The sequence below is a fragment of the Astatotilapia calliptera genome, unplaced genomic scaffold (assembly GCF_900246225.1).
Source record: "Astatotilapia calliptera unplaced genomic scaffold, fAstCal1.2 U_scaffold_11, whole genome shotgun sequence".
Taxonomy (NCBI): Eukaryota; Metazoa; Chordata; class Actinopteri; order Cichliformes; family Cichlidae; genus Astatotilapia; species Astatotilapia calliptera.
In genome coordinates, this window is record NW_020535630.1 from 358214 (window position 1) to 377400 (window position 19187).

General features: G+C 43.6%; 1 protein-coding gene and 1 long non-coding RNA gene across 2 annotated transcripts; both read left to right on the forward strand.

The window, feature by feature from the left end:
• Positions 1-227: 227 nt before the first annotated feature.
• On the forward strand, positions 228-2215 carry LOC113017355 (uncharacterized). Its single transcript, XR_003271462.1, has 6 exons — positions 228-292; positions 769-808; positions 954-1000; positions 1312-1356; positions 1726-1794; positions 2001-2215. It is a non-coding gene; the product is annotated as an uncharacterized LOC113017355 (long non-coding RNA).
• Positions 2216-4719: 2504 nt separating this feature from the next.
• Positions 4720-7846, forward strand: LOC113017366 (uncharacterized). The gene is made up of 5 exons (XM_026160518.1): positions 4720-5402; positions 5512-5531; positions 5617-5724; positions 5802-5975; positions 6579-7846. Exons 3-5 carry the CDS (start codon positions 5674-5676, stop codon positions 7209-7211), a joined length of 858 nt encoding a protein of 285 aa, XP_026016303.1. The 5' UTR covers positions 4720-5402; positions 5512-5531; positions 5617-5673; the 3' UTR covers positions 7212-7846.
• Positions 7847-19187: the final 11341 nt, after the last annotated feature.

Genomic DNA, 19187 nt, shown 5'->3' on the forward strand with positions numbered 1-19187 from the left:
TTTCTTCTTTTTTTTTTTTTTTGAAAAATAACGACGTCTCTGAGGCGCGAAATTTGACAGCGAGAGGAACGGCCGGATACAGGAGACGGGAAGAAACAAGCCGATTATGTTCGCGTTAATTAAGTGGTTGGAAGATGTAAAATTCTCAATTCTGCCAACTGAACATATACGAGATTTTAATGAGGATGAATAATTAGCCAGCATGGAGGAAACAGACCTTTATTTCATGGAGTGGCGACAAGAAGCCAAGGCGGGTGGCCAGTCTAAGAAGCCTCCATCATCAAGCTAGCAGGTGCCTTTTCCCATATAATATTACTTTATTCTCGTGTATTTGGAACGGAAGCGTAGAGCTGCCACCCAGGCAAAAGAGAAATATAAGTATATCACGTTATAACGTGAAAAGTTTATCGTTCTAACAATATACTATCATGTTTCAACAACATGTTTGAACAACATTGTACGAAAAATGTACATAATTATCACGTCCGTACAATATTGTGCGAACGTGACAATTATGTATATTATAATAACGTGATATTATATTATACAAACATGAAAAGCATAATGTTAGAACAATAAACATTTCACGTCATAACGTGATACAGCTCTATTTTTCTTTTGCCTGGGTGGCAGCTCCACGCTTCCATAATTTGGTAATCAAAATATGTAACTTAATTAATTATATTGTGACGTACTTTTGCCTTTTCTTATTATTCTGCCTTCTCAATAACTATCAAAGCCTATTCACATTTAATTTGGCTTTCACAGAAATCCTACCTCTCCTTCTGGCTACAGAGTACTTACCAAGGTTAGAAACAAAGAACAGTTATGCTTTATTAATGTTCGCTAATTACAATGTTCCACATTTCCTTGCTTTTTAAGTCATTTTTAGGCTTTTTAGAGTTTTTGTTTTTTATTTTTTTAGCAGTAATGTTTCTGCCTATTTATTTCAGCCCATGAAATCGAATGCAGATCTTCCTAATGTGAGATTTACATAAATGTAAGTAATTTTGTTTGTCATTGTCATTAATGTTGTTGCTGTTGTTGTTTTTGTGCAGTTTGCAATCATATAAACCTAGCAAGCATCAGTCAGCACAGTGACTAACCTAAACAGATTCTTGCTTTATTCACATATATTATATGTAATTATATATACCTGCACATTGTACCTAGGGTTGCAGCCACTTGGCCCCACCCCATTGTTGTGACAGCCCTGATTGTACTTATACACTGCATCTGAACAGGGAACAGTCTGCCACATTAATGTATTTTTAAGTGATTGTTTGTAATACATGAATTTGTTTTTTACAGATGTCAAAGTCTCAACCTCATGCTGCCCTCCCCCATCCTCCTAAAGTAAGTATTTGTTGTTGTGGTTTTTTATGCGGTGTCTGTGTCACATGCTAATCATAATTATTGAAATAACTGTTTTCTAACAGATTTTCCAAAACACTAGTTAGGTTTGTTGTCATTCAGACCAATACTACTGCTTAGACATTGCATATGCATAGATACAGTCGTAGTGCTTGACACATGCAAACAGCAGTAGATGTACTAAAAAGGAAATAATTACAATCATGATGTTGATTGCTGATGTCAGTATATATATTTTAGAGGAATGTTTTGTTTTTCACCCAAAATAACTATATTGCTTCAGAAGAGATTTATTACCCTACCGGACTCTTATATATTGTTCTGTTTTTTGTTTGTTTTTGTTATTTTCAGGTTCAATGGTGCGTGTTCTTCTAATGGCCGCCTTCCCACTGGAGGTTTTGATCCACAGCAATTTAAAAGGTAATCAGCTTTGAAAGTCAGTTCAAATGGTTAGGTAATAGTACTTTAAAAAGCCTACAACTCTGTCACCAGTTTCTTTACCAAAAATTACCCATAAAAGTATCGCTCAATAGCATATATTGTAGTTCAAATGTTTAGTTGTACAAATATCAAATTTTTGGAAATCTAAAACTAGTCAAACACTCAAATGTTCATGCTTTTTATAGGAGGACAGAGCAAAACGGACATCGGCGCAGAGTGAAGAACTGCCCTTGATAAGGACACTATGACAGCCATATATAGTAAGTGAAGACTTTCTGTGTATCTAAAATTGCATACAGCACAAGTAACTTACTTTGCAACCATTAAAATAGGTTGTAAAGTAAGTTACCAATACAAATAGGTGATGATGCATTGTAGTGGTTGGTCTCAGACAAAGACGGTCAACAGATTTATGAATGCTGGAAGGTAAGGAGAGACGACCAAAAGGGGTGTTAGCATTACTGTAATGTGAACTGGATAGACTTCCCATCTAGGAAAAAAAAAGAGGTAAATTATGCGTAAAATATATCTGTATTAATATCTGTATCTATATAAACAGAAATATATGTTTGCTAAATGAAGCCAGCTAACATAAATCACATTTTTATTTTAACTCTGATAAAAGTAATAGAACTGTGACTTTTGTTTGTTACAGTGGGGGTAAGGAAGGGGTTTCCCAGCGTGTCCAGAAGGGCTTTGAGGATTGCAGTGAAAGCTGGGGGAACTGAGACTGCTGGAAAAGGAAAAGAAATTACATTTTAAGTATGCTGACTTATGTTCATACAATCACACACACATATACACATACACACACATGTATGTGTGTGTGTGTGTGTGTGTGTGTGTATATGTATATATATATATATATATATACATACTAGGGGTGCAACGATACACAAAATTCACGGTTCGGTTCGGTTCGATACTTTGGTGTCACGGTTCGATATTTTTTCGATACAAAAAAATGTTCATGCATTTTTAATTTGTCATTTATTAAAATTATAAATATATATTTTAACTCAAAAGTACAGTTTTTAAATTTAACCCTAACCCTTGTGCGTGTTTTTTATTTTGACAGCGAATGCGCACCACTTATGTGCAGCCCTGGTTATTTAGCTCATCATATTGCAGCCACAGAAATTCTTTTGTCCATGAAACCATAAAGCTGCACCTTCTTTGTGCCTTATAGTCTGATTTGTCATAACTTCTCCGTTTTGTGGTAAGCTTTTCTTTGGCTGTCACTTCTTCACCCTGACCTGTCTTATTTGGCTCAGCAGAACTGAAATATATATCCTGCTGCTTTTACACACGGACTCACATAAGCTCAGCGATTCTCTGCGCGATCAACCTCTCACATGTTTAAGCTGCGGGAGATTTCACTTGTCATGTTTGCTTAGTAAGATAACGATTAATAAGACGATGTCAGAGGAATTGGTGCACAAATTATCATCACTCACAGATCAGTGCTGTCGCTCTCTATACACAGTTCGCACGATTGCAAAGTGAAAGCAAAAAAACAAGCGCAAATTCAAACGCGACTTCAATATGTCACATATTGACAGTGGCTCACCGATGCCAATGACATAATTACCCAGCTACATTTCTGAAAGAATGCAAAAGCATTGACATATATTTTTCCTACAATAGCCCGACGGGCAGGGAAGAGATAGATTTTGGTAGCCCGACTGAAAAAAATCGCTAGCTCCGGGACGTCGGGCTAGCGATATTGCAAGCCCTGTATCTGATTGAGGAATCACTCATCTTTGGAAAAGAGAGTTTATTACAGAGAAATGTCTCTTTCCAAAATAAAAGCTATACTATCCGCTTCTTCTGGGCTATATTCTCAGCAGCATAAGGAGAATCATGTGCTAACAGCTGTCTAAATGACTCGGCTAAAGTTAGTAGCATGCTTGCTTTTTTTTGTCTGCTTCCACTTGTCTTTGCACTAGGATGATGTTGGCGTAAATGTGCAGTCATATTCGTCGTGTTCCCACTAGTGCTTTCAGGTTAATCTCGTTGAAATGACCTTAACGCCACAACACGGCAAATCTCCGTTAACGAGCTACCGCCGATCGCTCCGTGCGTGGGGCTAGACGGCCAACACGTTAACGAGCTAACTGCACTAGCACACTAGTTCCCACCCATGTAATTGAGCATTGCGTGACACATCCAACATACTGTTTTACTTTAGTCCATGACTCGCTTACCTTCAGGGTCATACGTCACATGAAAACCAAAATAATTCCAAACGCCAGATATGAATGAGGGTGGGGGAGGTGCAAATGTTGTATTGTTCGATACATATGCGTACCGAACCGAAAGCACTGTATCGAACGGTTCAATATCGATACGAATATCGTTGCACCCCTAATATATACACATATATGTATATGTGTGTGTGTTTCTTTTAGAATGTTTAAGTATGTAATGAGAATAAACTTATAAAATGAATATTCCTTGCTTGATTGATATGCTATATGTATGTTTTAAACATCAAATAAAGATTTCTTTCAGATGTTACATGTGAATGTGTTTTCTTAGAAATATATGAAGGGTTAAATTTATATTTTTTTGAATGATTTTAAATAAATTTAAATTGTATTTTGAAATATATTTTATTAATATATTTCAAAATATACAAAAAATGGCCAAAAAATATATGTGCTAAAATACATTTCAAAATACATAAACATATTTCAAAATATATTTTAAAATACATTTTGAAATATATTTCAAAATATACAAAAAATGGCCAAAAAATATATGTGCTAAAATACATTTTAAATATATAAATATATTTTAAAATGTATTTTAGCACATATATTTTTTGGCCATTTTTTTTTATATTTTGAAATATATTTCAAAATGTATTTTAAAATATATTTTTTTACCGTATGGGGGGAAACAAAGAATGGTCCTACCGGCTCGCCACTTCAATATGAAGAAGATTAATTCAAAGGGAGGGAACAAAACCTGACCTGTAGGTCAGAAAAACGTCCATTAGCACATCAAGTTCGATTCAGTTTACCGGTAAACAAATATTTTTCTGCAAGCCTATGTAACAATGCAAATCATCATCAACCAATGTACAACAGTTAAATTATTAATTATCTTGGCTACGTAGCTTAATCTATACATTCCAGTAGCGTTCGCTACAAACAATACAAAAACAACAATAAAGGAAAACAGCTGTCTAACAGACAGCATAGCCGAATTCAAGGCAACACATAACAATAATCATTCAATCGCACTTTGTTTCAAAGTAAGCCCATTAAAGTGCTTAAGTAAATAAAAGTGTTCAAAAACAGCGGTTTTTGAGCCGGAGTTCTGCTCGCGGTGGGAACGCCGCCGCACAAAGTCATTTTTTAATCGCGAAAACGATCGGCTGGTTACTGACAACCAAAAGGTTGTTTTTGGTAGATATTAAAGATCATGGGTGGGCGGGGCAAATGGAGCAGTTTTCTACAGTCGAGTAAAATTCCAGGAAAGAGCTGGGTGTGGCTTTCCTTTAAATCACATGATCAACAGCTTTAAGATGGAGGCAACTCGCTCAGTGTTTCCTGTTTCATTCTTAGACTGTGGCGATGGTAAGTAGCAGCTTTTCACTTGTTACCTGGCATCTTTTCAGCCACCAATGATAGTCATTGTATGTTATCAACATTTCACTAAATATGTTGTCTCTCATGTTTAAAATAGGCCGACCAAGAGCAAAATAGGTATGTCTGCAGACTCTGCTGTAGCCAAAGTTATCAGATCTCCTGTGTTTTTAAATCCCTAACTGCTCGATCATTATCATTTTAGAAGACAACAATTTCTCAAAGGAGGTTCAAAACTAATGCCTACAAGATTACCAAGAGGATGGTTCGGGGCTCTTACATGACTCCGGGAAGTCAACACTTGGTGGATGAGGTGTGTTACCTTTGACACTTTTAAGACAGTCCTGTTTATCACTACTAACAATAAGCAAATATGTTTTCACTCAACAGATCCTTCACAGCATGTTGTTTCTGGGCAAAATCAACAACATCCCCTTTTCTCCAGAAGAAATCTTCCCTAATCCTTTTGTTTTGGGTTCTTTAATGAGAAGATATCCCAGGCCTTTAAAGTTGTATTCGACTCAGCTTCCCAGGCGAAGTCCCTTCTCCTGTGTGCTCGACATGGTAAGATAACTCTTCTCACATTTTCAGTCAATCTGACAAACTTCCAGTTTTTAGGAAAGTATAATGCAAAGTGCTTTTTTACTGAGAAATCCAAAGAAAATCCATACTGTACCTTATACTTCAACATATGCTTCTAGCTATACTTCTCCACCAAACACAGAGACTGCAGAAGAGCTGGAGACTTGCTTCAGAATTTGTTAGTTCTAAATAATGTCTAACAGACTCATTATTGGAGATGCTTACAGTCTTCAAGGCGTATATGATGCTGTCACTGTGTAGCTGCTGGATCTGTTAAGCTCAAACACTCTAAATTCAGCGTGTTTTGACAGCCCGGCATAGCAAAATAGAAAAAAAAAGGTCAATTAGCAAATTTAATTATAAATTAGTGAGAACAAAGATGGATTTTTGCTTATTGATTTAAAATTAAATAGATTTTTGTGACATGTTTCACCCCCTATCTTAAAATGTCTAAACCAAAAGCATCCAATGGTCCTGCATAGTTAAATAAGTCAAGCAGCGAAACAAACATGTTGATCAACTTTCTATGAAAAACAACTATATAATCAGGTGCAACACTTTGACCAGATCTGTAACTGTTTTCAGATCGTCCTGCAAAATAACTCAGAGAATGAAGAGCAAATAAAGCAGAGTCTGCAAGATCTCCTCACAGACTTGGACTTAGAAGAGAATAATAAAAAAACAGCTTTCGTCTCGTCCACCATCTGCATTTCTCAAAAATCCCAAACCAACAAATCAGAAAGGTACTGCGGAGTCTCCATGTCCACCAAAGGTCCTAACGCTGGGAAAATTATGATTGCTGCCTCCTGTCTTAGCAAATGGCATAAATATGTATCTGGTGCGGTGATGACCTATTATCCAAACACAGTCCAGAAAGATTACTTTGATGGAACAATTGAAGTACCTGGAAATATCAGGTGTGAGGCTTTTTGTCTCCGTGATGGTGCCAGAATGAAGCCTTGCAGATCATGTAAGAATTTGTTTGGCTTGAACACAGAAGACCTCAGAGAGTGGCCATATGGTAACTGTGCTGAAGCTGAGAGCCTGAGCAATTTGCTTGAAAATGAGAGAGAAGTTGAAACGCATGTGGATGAATACTCAGCTGAAAAGGACAACAGGCAGAGAGCTGAGGATGAGGTTGGTAGGGTTCTTAGAACTGTGTTGCAAAGGATTCGGTTTAACTGGACAGGTGAATTTTACAACCCAGAACAAGAGTGAGATTTCATGAAATCATTTGCATTCATCATTCTGATAAATCAAAGATTCTCTGCTCTGACAGCATCTGTGTGGATTTTCTGTAATCACAGAGACGTGTATAAGCACGTTTACTTTCCATCTCCATGTAATTGTCACATTTAATAATTAAAACTGGCTTCTATGGGTTTTTGTTTGTTTGCTTACATATCTAGTGTTTAATGCAATATGAAGCATTATCAGACAGCATTTATTGGGAAGAATCCCATATTTATACTGGTCTGTACCCAGGGTACACAGAAAATAAAAACACATGTTTTCTTATTATGATCCCAACTATAATTTACTTAAGCAAAAGCACTACATGTGTAGTTATAATATTTATAGCAGTTACTGTTGAGCTTTAAATTTATCATCTTAAATGTTTATATGCTGATTATATTGCTTTATATAAGAAAGGCCTAACTCTGAGTACACTCTGTGCCAAAAAGTGCTGACAGGAAACTGCATGCTTTTGCAGAAACGTGCTTTTGCAGCTAGAAAGTGAAGCTGATATATATCAGTTTTAATTAGTTTTTACCAACTGCTTGCTAGGGCAATCCCACGAGTTTGGTGTTTTTGTATTGAACATGATTCCAAGTGCTTTCTATAACACATAGCAGAGGTGCCACAACAAAGACTGAGAAGAGGACAGGAAGAGACAGTGAAAGAGATGCACTCCTTCGCCATTCATGTTAAAGCGTTGCATAGCTTTAATTTTAGAGAGTGTTGCATAACTTCAGTCATTTTTCTACCACAGGTGAAGCCAAGAATTGTGAAGCTCTCTTTTGGCCAAATACCAGAATCTGTAAGAAGAAGAAAAAACAAACAATCAAATAGGTCATTATTAAGAGAACAACAATCTCTTGATGATTATCCACAGTGTCTTTGATAACTCTGAGATACAAACTGTCAAGTATATACACATCCCAGCAAACAATAGCTGTGTTTGACTAAAGCGATTAATAACAAGGACAGAGCTACAATCACTACAGTCAAACATAAAGGGCTTAATCCTGAATCCAAGTCTGAGCTGTGATGCCGTTGGTGCTGAAAGCTGCTCAGATCCTGAAGCTGCACGTTTTGTCTCTCTCTAACCAAACCAGCAGCAAAAGAAGACACATTTCGCTTGACATAAACATTGTCATGAATTCCCTCTTACTTTTGCTGGTTTGCTTCCACCACCATTAAAACACACACAGAAAAACAACACAGCACAGCTCTCTGCCTCTCTCAGTGTACTTTAAGAACACCGTTTCCCATCTCAAATCTCTGTTTTTGGCATTATTCGCTTGCTTGTTATGAAGCAGTCTACCGTTGTTTACAGCCATTTTTTTTTTAATGACTTCCGACAAGACAGCCTCATTTCTGCTGTTCAATACCAAATTTTATTTATTTTTTTTTTCAAATTAAGTGAAACTGCAAAATGCTCTGCTGTGTCTCTATTAAAACCTCTTATTAAAACCTCTGAATCACTTCAGCAGCATCAGCCAATGTACATTTGTTGAGTCGTGGTTCTCGTCTGCCTTTGTTCTACTGCAGAATAATATTTTTAAGGTTATCTACTGTAAAAAGCTAGGCCAGGAAAATCTCCTTCATGGTTTTGTGTTTTATCCTCAGTTACTTTGACACAAAAGCATCTGCTGTGATGCTCACACCTCTGATGAAGTTTCACAAGTGTCAGTACTGATAAATGATCAGAATTATAATGTTTCTGACTCTCTGAGTAAGAATTAAATGGAATCTAATTGGGACCTTGTGAATTGGAATTGAACAGGTTCTAGAAATCAGTGATGATACTCAGCTCCAATACCCACCTATGATATTAGGCTTACGAACGCTGACTGGTTTTCATTTACCAGCTTTTTATGTTCTTCCTGCAGTTTCCTCCCCACATCACTCATCTTAACTTTTTTCCAGTCCTCCTCAGTCTAAACAGAACACACAACAATACAAAGAAAAGCTCAGGTGATTGATCTCTAACACTAGGCATCCCCAGTCTTATTCTTAGCAGTCTAACTTCTCACCATATCTTTGAAGGCCTCTCCATTGTAGTAGCGCTTGGATGCTGGATACTCTATCGTTTTGTCACATAGTTCCAGGAAACTGGAAGCCACCAGATGCAGCTCCTCTCCGTCATAGCCGTACAGCTTTTTGTCCTCACGCGTCATCAGCACAAGCTCGTCACAGGGACATGAGGTGCCCTTTACCACACCAATAACCTGCATTTTTACAATCTCGGGAAGGTAGAATTTTCCCCAGGCGTTAACTTCATCATCATCCCCGTCGTATTTGGTGTTCTCAAGCTCTTCTATCCACAGGTCAGCACCACTTGGCTTCTTCAGGTGAACGCACATGCTTTTGTTTTTGGAAACAAAATCTTTCACCCATTTCAGGTACTTTTCACCTGGAAAGAAGCAGACAAGGAAATATGGATGAATGTAGAAGTGTTGGAAAAGACAAATAGCAAGGTTATCCTACAGCAGTTTGTGAAAATGTTGTATCTTGAAATAAGCAGGCAAAATGAGGATCTCACTTATCTCATATGTTCTGACTACCGACTTTCTTCAGTTAAAGGACAAAAAAAAGGGCACACTGGAGGCTGACAGAGTGTGCAATGGTGGGAATCATTTTGCAGAACTCACTAAAGTTTGTTTCTCCTGGAACAAGCTTTCTACACTTCGGCAAATGAAAATACTGTGTTAAACTAAAAAAGAGCACCAGACCAAGGTCTACAGTACTAACAGAAAAGCATGCCGTTACCTGTTGCCTGTCGACACAGCTGCTGATCTTCCGTACCAAAAAAATGAGGATCCCTGAAAGGAATAGAAAGGTTATGTTAAAATGAATGACTGTCACGGTGATCATGGGAAGCTCCGAAATATCACAACAATAGCTACGAAATCACAAAATGCAGTGTGATGTCTGTAAGCACCAAACATGACATCTCTGCAAATTCATCTTGAAATATGTAGGTACCTCACACGTACAGCTGCAGCCATCTCAGCCATTTATCACTGTGGCTGCCAAGTGGCTGCCACTTCACAAGCGCATGGCACAACATAGAAGAGCCACCTCCACAGGACAAGACTCAGCAGTCCATCTGCATCTTAAGGATAAAGGACACTCTTTCGAGGATGCCAATGTTCACATTTTGGACAGAGAGGACAGATGGTTTGAAAGAGGAGTGAACGAAGCCATCTATGTCCACTGTGAGCGACCATCTTTGAACAGAGGCGGGGGTTTACGACACCAACTCTCTGCCATCTATAATCCAGTTTTGAGATCCCTTCCCAGACGCCTTAACGCCCACTCACATCCTGGGCCATCTGACCTCAGGAATTCGCATGATAAGGTGGGGCCAGGTTTCACAATGAACTCACCCGAAACTGGCTGATTGGGGCCTACACCCAGTTTCACACCTTGGCTCAGGTGATTAGAGGATCGTCAGGGGGTCCTTTTGTCCCTCTGTGGGGGGGAAACTCCCACTAGGTTTATATCTGGGACTCTCCACCATTTGACCTTAGAACTGAAGAAGCTTCTCGGATGAGAGGTGAAACGTCTTCAAGTAACTTAAAGAAGTCCAGACGCTTTTCTTTGCAAGCTCCTTTGACTACGATGACCTGGATGACTGAGAACCTTCACAGACATAAGGTGAATGTGACAAACAAAGCGCCTTCTTGTTCTCTGTGATAATGTAAAGTTATTAATGAAAAAACAAACGAGTAAAAAACGGACTGGAAACATGTCTTCAATCAAAACTCGACAAAAACAAAGAAACAGCCTCACTTCTCTGCGACGCTCCCTAAAAATGACGTTACGTGTTACGTACCAGAGATTTCTATACAGCCCTTTATCAAGCCGAGAGAAAGTGACGCAAAACCCTCCAACTAATAACGACTAGCAGAGAGGCTCAGCTGAGTGTAGTTACCTGGTTTGCAGACGCATACAGACGTTTCCTGTCCTCTCGGACGCAGCTGTGATAGAACATGTGGTGCATTACCGCCACCAACTGGCTTGGAGTGAGGACCGGAAATCGCTCATGCCAAATCAAAAAAAACAACAACATAAAGAAAGATTAAGTGAAGAGATAAATGAATACAATTAAATCAAGAAGAAAAAAACCCACCACCGGACATATACATCCTCATATCCTTCTGTACAAATGAGTTTGTTTTAGAAACTGAAAAAAGCCACAAAACCTTCACATCTAGAAATCCTTTGCAGTAAAACTTGTTTTTTGGCAGGTTCCACAGGTTTTGAATCAGTTTTCTTCTTTATTCCTGATAATTTTGACAATGAAAAAGAACATGTTCTATAGGGCTTTGGAGTTGACGTCACGCCGCAATGCATTGTGGGAGCGCGGCACCATTTTCGAGGTCTACGAATCAAAACAAACACACTGTGTTGGAACGACGATTACAAGATGCTTAAAAGCAGCTCAAAAGAGAATGGACTGTATAGAGACCGGTTGCGTCCAGAGGCGAAGCGGCGGTACTTGCAGAAAATAGCGTGCAGTGGAAATGTGGACCCGTATGAAATACGGCCGTGGAGTAGAAACCCTGAAGACGTAGCCTGACATATTCTCGTACCTTATCTGTGGAGTCAGCGCGTACAAGTCGTCATTCAAACAAAGGTAAGTCAGCTCGAGTACTGCGTGTGAAATGCGTTTGATTTCCCTGCAAACATTCACATTAGTGCAGCATAAATTCATTCATGAGGGGAAATTACAGTGAGAACATGTGGAGGCTGTTAGAGGGAGAAGATAGTGAGTTCAGTGCAAGAATCTAATATGGGAAGGGCAGGGCTGTGTTGGTCTGAGACTGTAGACATTAAAAAGTCCACAGGAGAGATGGTAGCTGATTAAACAAGTGTCATGAGATAATAACAAAATGCAAAGATTGGTGACAGCGCTTGGAACCATAAGGCAACAAAAAACTATGTATGTAAAAAAAAAAAATTATATATATATATATATATATATATATATATATATATATATATATATATATATACACACACACACACACACACACACACACACACACACACACACACACACACACACACACACACACAGTGGGGCAAAAAAGTATTTAGTCAGCCACCGATTGTGCAAGTTCCCCCACCTAAAATGATGACAGAGGTCAGTAATTTGCATCAGAGGTACACTTCAACTGTGAGAGACAGAATGTGAAAAAAAAATCCATGAATCCACATGGTAGGATTTGTAAAGAATTTATTTGTAAATTAGGGTGGAAAATAAGTATTTGGTCAATAACAAAAATACAACTCAATACTTTGTAACATAACGTTTGTTGGCAATAACAGAGGTCAAACGTTTACTATAGGTCTTTACCAGGTTTGCGCACACAGTAGCTGGTATTTTGGCCCATTCCTCCATGCAGACCTTCTCGAGAGAAGTGATGTTTTGGGGCTGTCGCCGAGCAACATGGACTTTCAACTCCCGCCACAGATTTTCTATGTGTTCTGCTACTGGGTCCTGCCTGCGCTCGGAACTTCGGTTCATGACAGTACGGACTGGCCAGTATGGACCCAGCAGATCCACTCCGCTCCGCTATTAATAAACAGGGCGCTATCCTCGGTCGCCACGATCAGCAGCTCCAGTCTCTCCAAGACCGTTGTCAAGAGCTCAGTGACACTCAGAATAAATTACAAACTAGGCCGTCCGACCCCGTGCACCGCGGCGTGTCGCCTCCGCCGCTGGAACCCTTCCACGGGGAGCTAGACCTGTGTGGGGGGTTCCTTTTCCAGTGCGCCTTGTTTTTCAGTCGCACGCCTGACGCGTTCCCCACGGATGCTGCTAAGATCTCCCACTTCGTGGGATTGTTACGGGGGCATGCTCTAGCATGGGCTGAAGCCTACTTAAATTCTCACCCCATTCGTGATTGCGATTACGATGACTTCCTGGAGGAGTTCCAGGCTACGTTTTCCCCTCCGGTATCGGAGGACGATGCCGCGCAGAAGTTGCTGGGGCTCCGTCAGGGGCGGCGCAGTATTGCGGAGTACCTAGTTGAATTCTGTACTCGAGCGGTCGCCGTGGGTTGGCCCGATTCGGCTCTTCGTGGGTTTTTTTTACGGTCGTTAAATGACCAGATGAAGGACCAACTAGCTTTTCACGAGGAGACCAGATCCTTTGATGAATTGGCCTCCCTCTCCCGTAGGATTGACAGACGCTTGCGGGAGAGGGATGCCGAGCGGCGGTCTAAGCCTATGGGCTCCGTATTGCGTCCCGGGTTTCGCGTTTCTCCGCCCCCAGCTGCGTGTGCGCGTTCTCCGTCGCCGCCCCCGCCTGAACCCATGCAGATCGGACGCTCTCGGCTTTCTCCGGAGGAGAGGGAACGCCGATTTCGGGCTGGAGAATGTCTGTACTGTGGGAGGCCCGGTCACCGCATCGCTGTTTGCCCGGTCCGCCCAAACGACCCGGCCCACCGGTGAGTCCGGGGATACGGGTGGGCAGCACTCTAAGCACTACTAGACCCCGATTGTTACTGTCCGTTACTATCGTGACTTCTAATCAGACTTTTACATGCCCCGCGTTAGTGGACTCCGGGGCGGAACAGAACCTTATGGATGAGAAGCTGGCTAAGAGGCTAGCTGTGTCTCTTACTCCACTCGAACCGCCCATCCCTGCGTCTACATTAAACAACCAAGTGTTTGCATACATAACTCACCAAACCGCGCCTGTACGGTTAATCACATCAGGTAACCACCAGGAGCAGCTGTCCTTTTTCACTTTTCCTGCTCCTGACACCCCGCTTATCCTAGGCTACCCCTGGTTACAGAGACATAACCCACACATAGATTGGGCCGGAAAAAGTATCGCGAGCTGGAGTGTGTTTTGTCTGGCGAACTGCCTGAGGTCAGCCGTTCCCTCCGCCTCAACGGAATGGAGGCCCGCCCCGCCACCCACGCCGGACCTCTCTTCCGTGCCCCCCGACTATCACGATCTCCAGCAGGTGTTCAGTAAAGATGAGGCGCTCTCACTCCCGCCTCACCGTCCATATGACTGTGCTATCGATCTGCTCCCGGGTGCATCGCTGCCCTCTAGCAGATTATACAACCTGTCTCACCCCGAAAGAGAAACCATGGAGAATTACATCCAGGAGTCGCTAACTGCAGGACGTATTAGGCCGTCATCCTCTCCCGTGGCTGCGGGTTTTTTCTTCGTGGGAAAGAAAGACAGGACGCTCCGCCCGTGCATCGATTACAGGGGGCTGAATGACGTCACCGTCAAAAATAAATATCCCCTCCCACTCATTAGTTCTATTTTTAACTCACTCCAGGGAGCTACGGTCTTCACCAAACTAGATCTGCGGAACGCCTACCACCTGGTACGGATACGTGAAGGCGACGAGTGGAAGACCGCCTTCAATACCCCACTAGGGCATTTTGAATATCTAGTGATGCCGTTCGGGTTAACGAACGCCCCGGCGGTTTTTCAAGCCCTAGTCAACGACGTGTTACGGGATTTCCTGAACGTGTTTGTTTTTGTTTACCTGGATGATATTTTGATTTTCTCCAAGACGCTCGAGGACCATCGCATCCATGTGAGGAGCGTGCTACAACGGCTGCTCGAAAATAGACTGTACGTAAAAGCGGAAAAGTGTGAGTTCCACGCCTCATCCATTTCCTTCTTGGGCTACATCCTCGCTGGTGGGCAGGTGAAGACCGACCCGGTGAAGATCAAAGCAATATTGGAATGGCCGGTTCCGGAGACACGAAAGAAGCTTCAGAGCTTCTTGGGGTTTGCGAATTTTTATCGCCGTTTCATTCGAAACTACAGCCAGGTGGCCACGCCTCTCACCCAACTCACCTCACCCAAGGTGTCTTTCACATGGTCCCCTGAGGCCCACGCAGCCTTCGCTAAATTGAAGCGATTATTCACGTCCACACCCATTCTGACCCATCCTGACTCTTCTAAACAGTTTGTTGTTGAGGTCGACGCATCTGATGCGGGAGTCGGGGCGGTTCTTTCCCAGCGGTCTGGGCCCCTGAACAAACTCCGGCCGTGCGCCTTTTTCTCACGCCGACTCACCCCCGCGGAGAGGAATTACGACATCGGCGACAGGGAACTCCTAGCGGTAAAACTCGCATTGGAGGAATGGCTGGAGGGGACCGAACAGCCCTTCGTTATATGGACGGATCATAAAAATCTACTGTACCTTAGAACCGCCAAGAGGTTAAATCCCCGTCAAGCTCGCTGGTCCCTATTCTTCGCCCGCTTCAACTTCACACTCCCCTATCGTCCCGGGTCACGAAACATCAAACCCGATGCGCTCTCCCGTCTGTATTCCCCCGACAGCGAGGCGCCCCCCCCCGCCACCATCCTGCCTGCCTCCTGCGTGGTGGGTGCTCTCACCTGGGAGATTGAGGAGACCATTCGCCAAGCGCTCCCGGGGGACCCTGACCCAGGGACTGGACCGCCAGGATGGCGCTTCGTTCCCGCCACCGCCCGGGGAGCAGTCATCCACTGGATCCACACAGCACGATTCGCGTGCCACCCGGGCGTGAGCAGAACGGCGCGCCTCCTCAGCAGACACTTCTGGTGGAAATCGCTACTACGGGACGTGAGGGACTACGTGTCTGCCTGTGCCGTCTGCGCTCGTAATAAATCATCCACGAAACATCCCATGGGCCAGCTCCACCCACTCACTACTCCCCACCGGCCCTGGTCTCACATCTCGCTCGACTTTCTTACCGGTCTCCCCACCTCTTCTGGAAAATGTGTCATCCTCACCGTTGTGGATCGGTTTTCTAAGGCCGCCCACTTCGTCCCGCTAGCCAAGCTGCCCTCGGCTGCTGAGACTGCCCAAGCGTTAGTCACGGAAGTCTTCAGGCTCCACGGAATTCCCCTGGACATTGTCTCCGATCGAGGTCCCCAGTTCACCTCACAAGTGTGGAGGACCTTCTGCTCCATTCTCGGCGCCAAGGTCAGTTTGAGTTCCGGTTTCCACCCGCAATCCAATGGGCAAACTGAACGTCTTAATCAGGAGCTGGAGACTATGCTGAGGTGCGTAGCCAGTCAAAACCCCTCCTCCTGGGTTACTTTCCTGCCCTGGGTGGAGTACGCCCACAATACTCACACCTCGTCCTCCACCGGCTTCTCTCCTTTCGAAGCGTCCCTCGGGTATCAGCCTCCGCTCTTCCCGGAAGAGGACCTGTCCCTCTCCGTCCCGTCGGCCTCTCATCACCTCCGGCGCTGCCAACGTGTGTGGCGCTGCACTCGCCGCGCCCTCCTGCGCGCGAAGGAACGACAGGCGCACTACGCCGATCATCGCCGCGCCCCAGCCCCTGACTACCAGCCGGGACAGAAGGTTTGGTTGGCTCCTGGGAACATCCCGCTCCGGGGCACGTCCCGCAAACTGGCTCCCCGTTTCATCGGGCCGTACGAAGTGGACCGAGTCATCAACCCGGTGGCAGTCAGGCTCCGGCTTCCGGCCTCTCGGCGTGTGCATCCCACGTTCCATGTATCTCAACTTAAGCCGGTCCGGCTCAGCCCCCCTGTGCCCTCCTTCCGAGCCCCCTCCTCCCGCCCGGCTCGTCGGCGGCGCCGGCGCGGGCGCGGCTGGCAGTATCTTGTGGATTGGGAGGGGTACGGCCCCGAGGACCGCCTCTGGGTCCCGCGCTCCTTCATTCTGGACCCTCGTCTCATCTCTGCTTTCCGTGCTTCTCTCCGCAGGCGGGGTCCCGGCCGGTCGCCTGGGGGCGACCCTTGAGGGGGGGGTACTGTCATGGTCCACGGCCCGGCGTCCGGGGTGCTGCTGGGATGTCCACGCCCACGAGCGTGGCTGCTAACCCCACACCTGCATCCCATCCCAGGCGATCACCAGGTGGACTATTTAATCCTGCCCTACCTGCTGCTCCACGCCAGTCTGTAGTCGCCTCTCAGCGGTAACGTACGCCTGCGGGAAAAGAACTCGTATGACAAACTCTCCATCGGACCTAACACTGTTTTTTTTTCCTGTGTACCCAGATCACAACTCGGCGTGTTTTTGTCCGCCTGAGATTTGGTTCACATTCAGCTTCGCCGTCTCGACCCCTTTTGGAGCTCCACCCCCCTCTGGTTCACTCGGCCCGGCTATCACCGTGAGACGCACACTCCACCTTCCCTCGTATGCTGCCTTTTTTCCGCACCCCAGTAATCTGTCTCTCTTTTTGTTTTACAGCCTCTCACAGCCCCGCTCTCGGCGTTCCCTGTGCGGTCCCTCGGTTTCTTCTGGTTTCATACGTTGTTTTTCTGGCTACCCTCACGGGACACCTTTAGTTGCAATAAAAATTACTTTCTTTATTCGCTCCTACCCTAGTGTGTGTGTTCTGCTACTGGGTCCTGCCTGCGCTCGGAACTTCGGTTCATGACAGCAGCTGTATGTATGAACATGTGTTTCTGTGCTCACAGTCCACCTCTCAGGAACCTGCAGTTCACTTTTAGTCTACTTTAAACAGACCTCACAAAAGGCTGATGTGGCTGGATCAGTAGTCTGATTTGAGTACGATACCTTTGGCCAGGGATTCATCTGGTGCATCGCTTCACTGCAGTCTTACGTATTTTCCCCACACCTGAATAAAAAAATACTGATATATACAAATAACAGCTTCAGCTGATGCAGCCTGACTCAATCCTAGATGTTCAGCACACAGAGACACAGAGGTGCCGTTTAAAGTTTAGTGTTAACCTGAGTCACTGATCATTTGCAGTATTACAGAGTCTGGCAGTCTTTGCATGATGTCCACGTCACTGTAAGTTTCTAGCTGACTTCACTGCAATTTCAATTTCAATTTCTGCTGTTCACAAACGCTGTCCATCTAGTCTGACTGAGCTGGAGCTGTTTTGCAAAGAAGAATGGGCAAAGATTTCAGTCTGTAGATGTGCAAAGCTGGCAGAGACAGACCCTAAAAGACTGGCAGCTGGAACTGCAGCAAAAGGTGGTTCTACAAAGTATTGACTCAGGGGGCTGAATAATTACGCACACTCCACTTTGCAGTTATTTATTTGTAAAAAATGTTTGGAATCATGTATGATTTTCGTTCCACTTCTCACGTGTGCACCACTTTGTGTTGGTCTTTCACCTGGAAGTCCAATAACATTGATTCATGTTTGTGGCTGTAATGTGACAAAATGTGGGAAAGTTCAAGGGGGCCGAATACTTTTGAAAGCCACTGTATATGTAGACACAGGACTACAAGTAGAAGATCAGACATGAAAGTGGAGATAACACAGAAGACCTGCAGCAAAGGTCAGAGGTCAGACTGGGCCCTGGATTCAACAATGAGCCAATGATCATCAAGCAGTGACTAAAGCAGAGCCCTGACGTTCTGACATTCATCACACAGTCAGAACAAATGTCTGCTGATGACTTCATCTCATGAAACGACTGATAGATGTCAGTTCATTGATCAGCTGAGCTGCTGATCTTCATCGTCACAGAAACATTCAGCTTGTTTCAATCAGTAAATAACTCCCACTACTCCCAGTTTGAACTGTTCCCACTCAAAATGCTGTGAGAACAATGATCATTGTAGAACTTCACAAACATCACGTGTTGTTTTCCACATGTAAGATCAGCAAACACACAGAAACTTCCTGTTGCCACACACGGCCTCTAAAATCTCTTCCACGCTTTCTGTCTGAAGTCCACTCTCTGTGTCGGATCCACAGGAAACAACAAGATCTTATTAACATGGTTTTCAATGTGTCTCCTTCCAAAAAGTCCAACCAATGAACAAATGTGTGTATTTGTGGAGGCCGAACAAAAGCATGACACATTTCTCTGTTTCTATAAACTGGAGTCAAACACAAACATGAAGAGTTTCACTGACAGACTCCAAAATGCCCCCACAGTGGATCAAAGGGAAATCCTACAGTGTGGCCAGAGACTCTTAATGGCTCCAACATCAACACATCCACAATGTTGGATCCAGTTCTGCCTCACAGAGTTA

Coding starts and splice junctions, on each gene's coding strand:
- LOC113017366 (XM_026160518.1), top strand. CDS start 5,674: ATGGTTCGGGGCTCTTACATGACTCCGGGAAGTCAACACTTGGTGGAT. Junction 5,725..5,801: donor GTCAACACTTGGTGGATGAG/GTGTGTTACCTT, acceptor TTCACTCAACAG/ATCCTTCACAGCATGTTGTT. Junction 5,976..6,578: donor TCTCCTGTGTGCTCGACATG/GTAAGATAACTC, acceptor AACTGTTTTCAG/ATCGTCCTGCAAAATAACTC.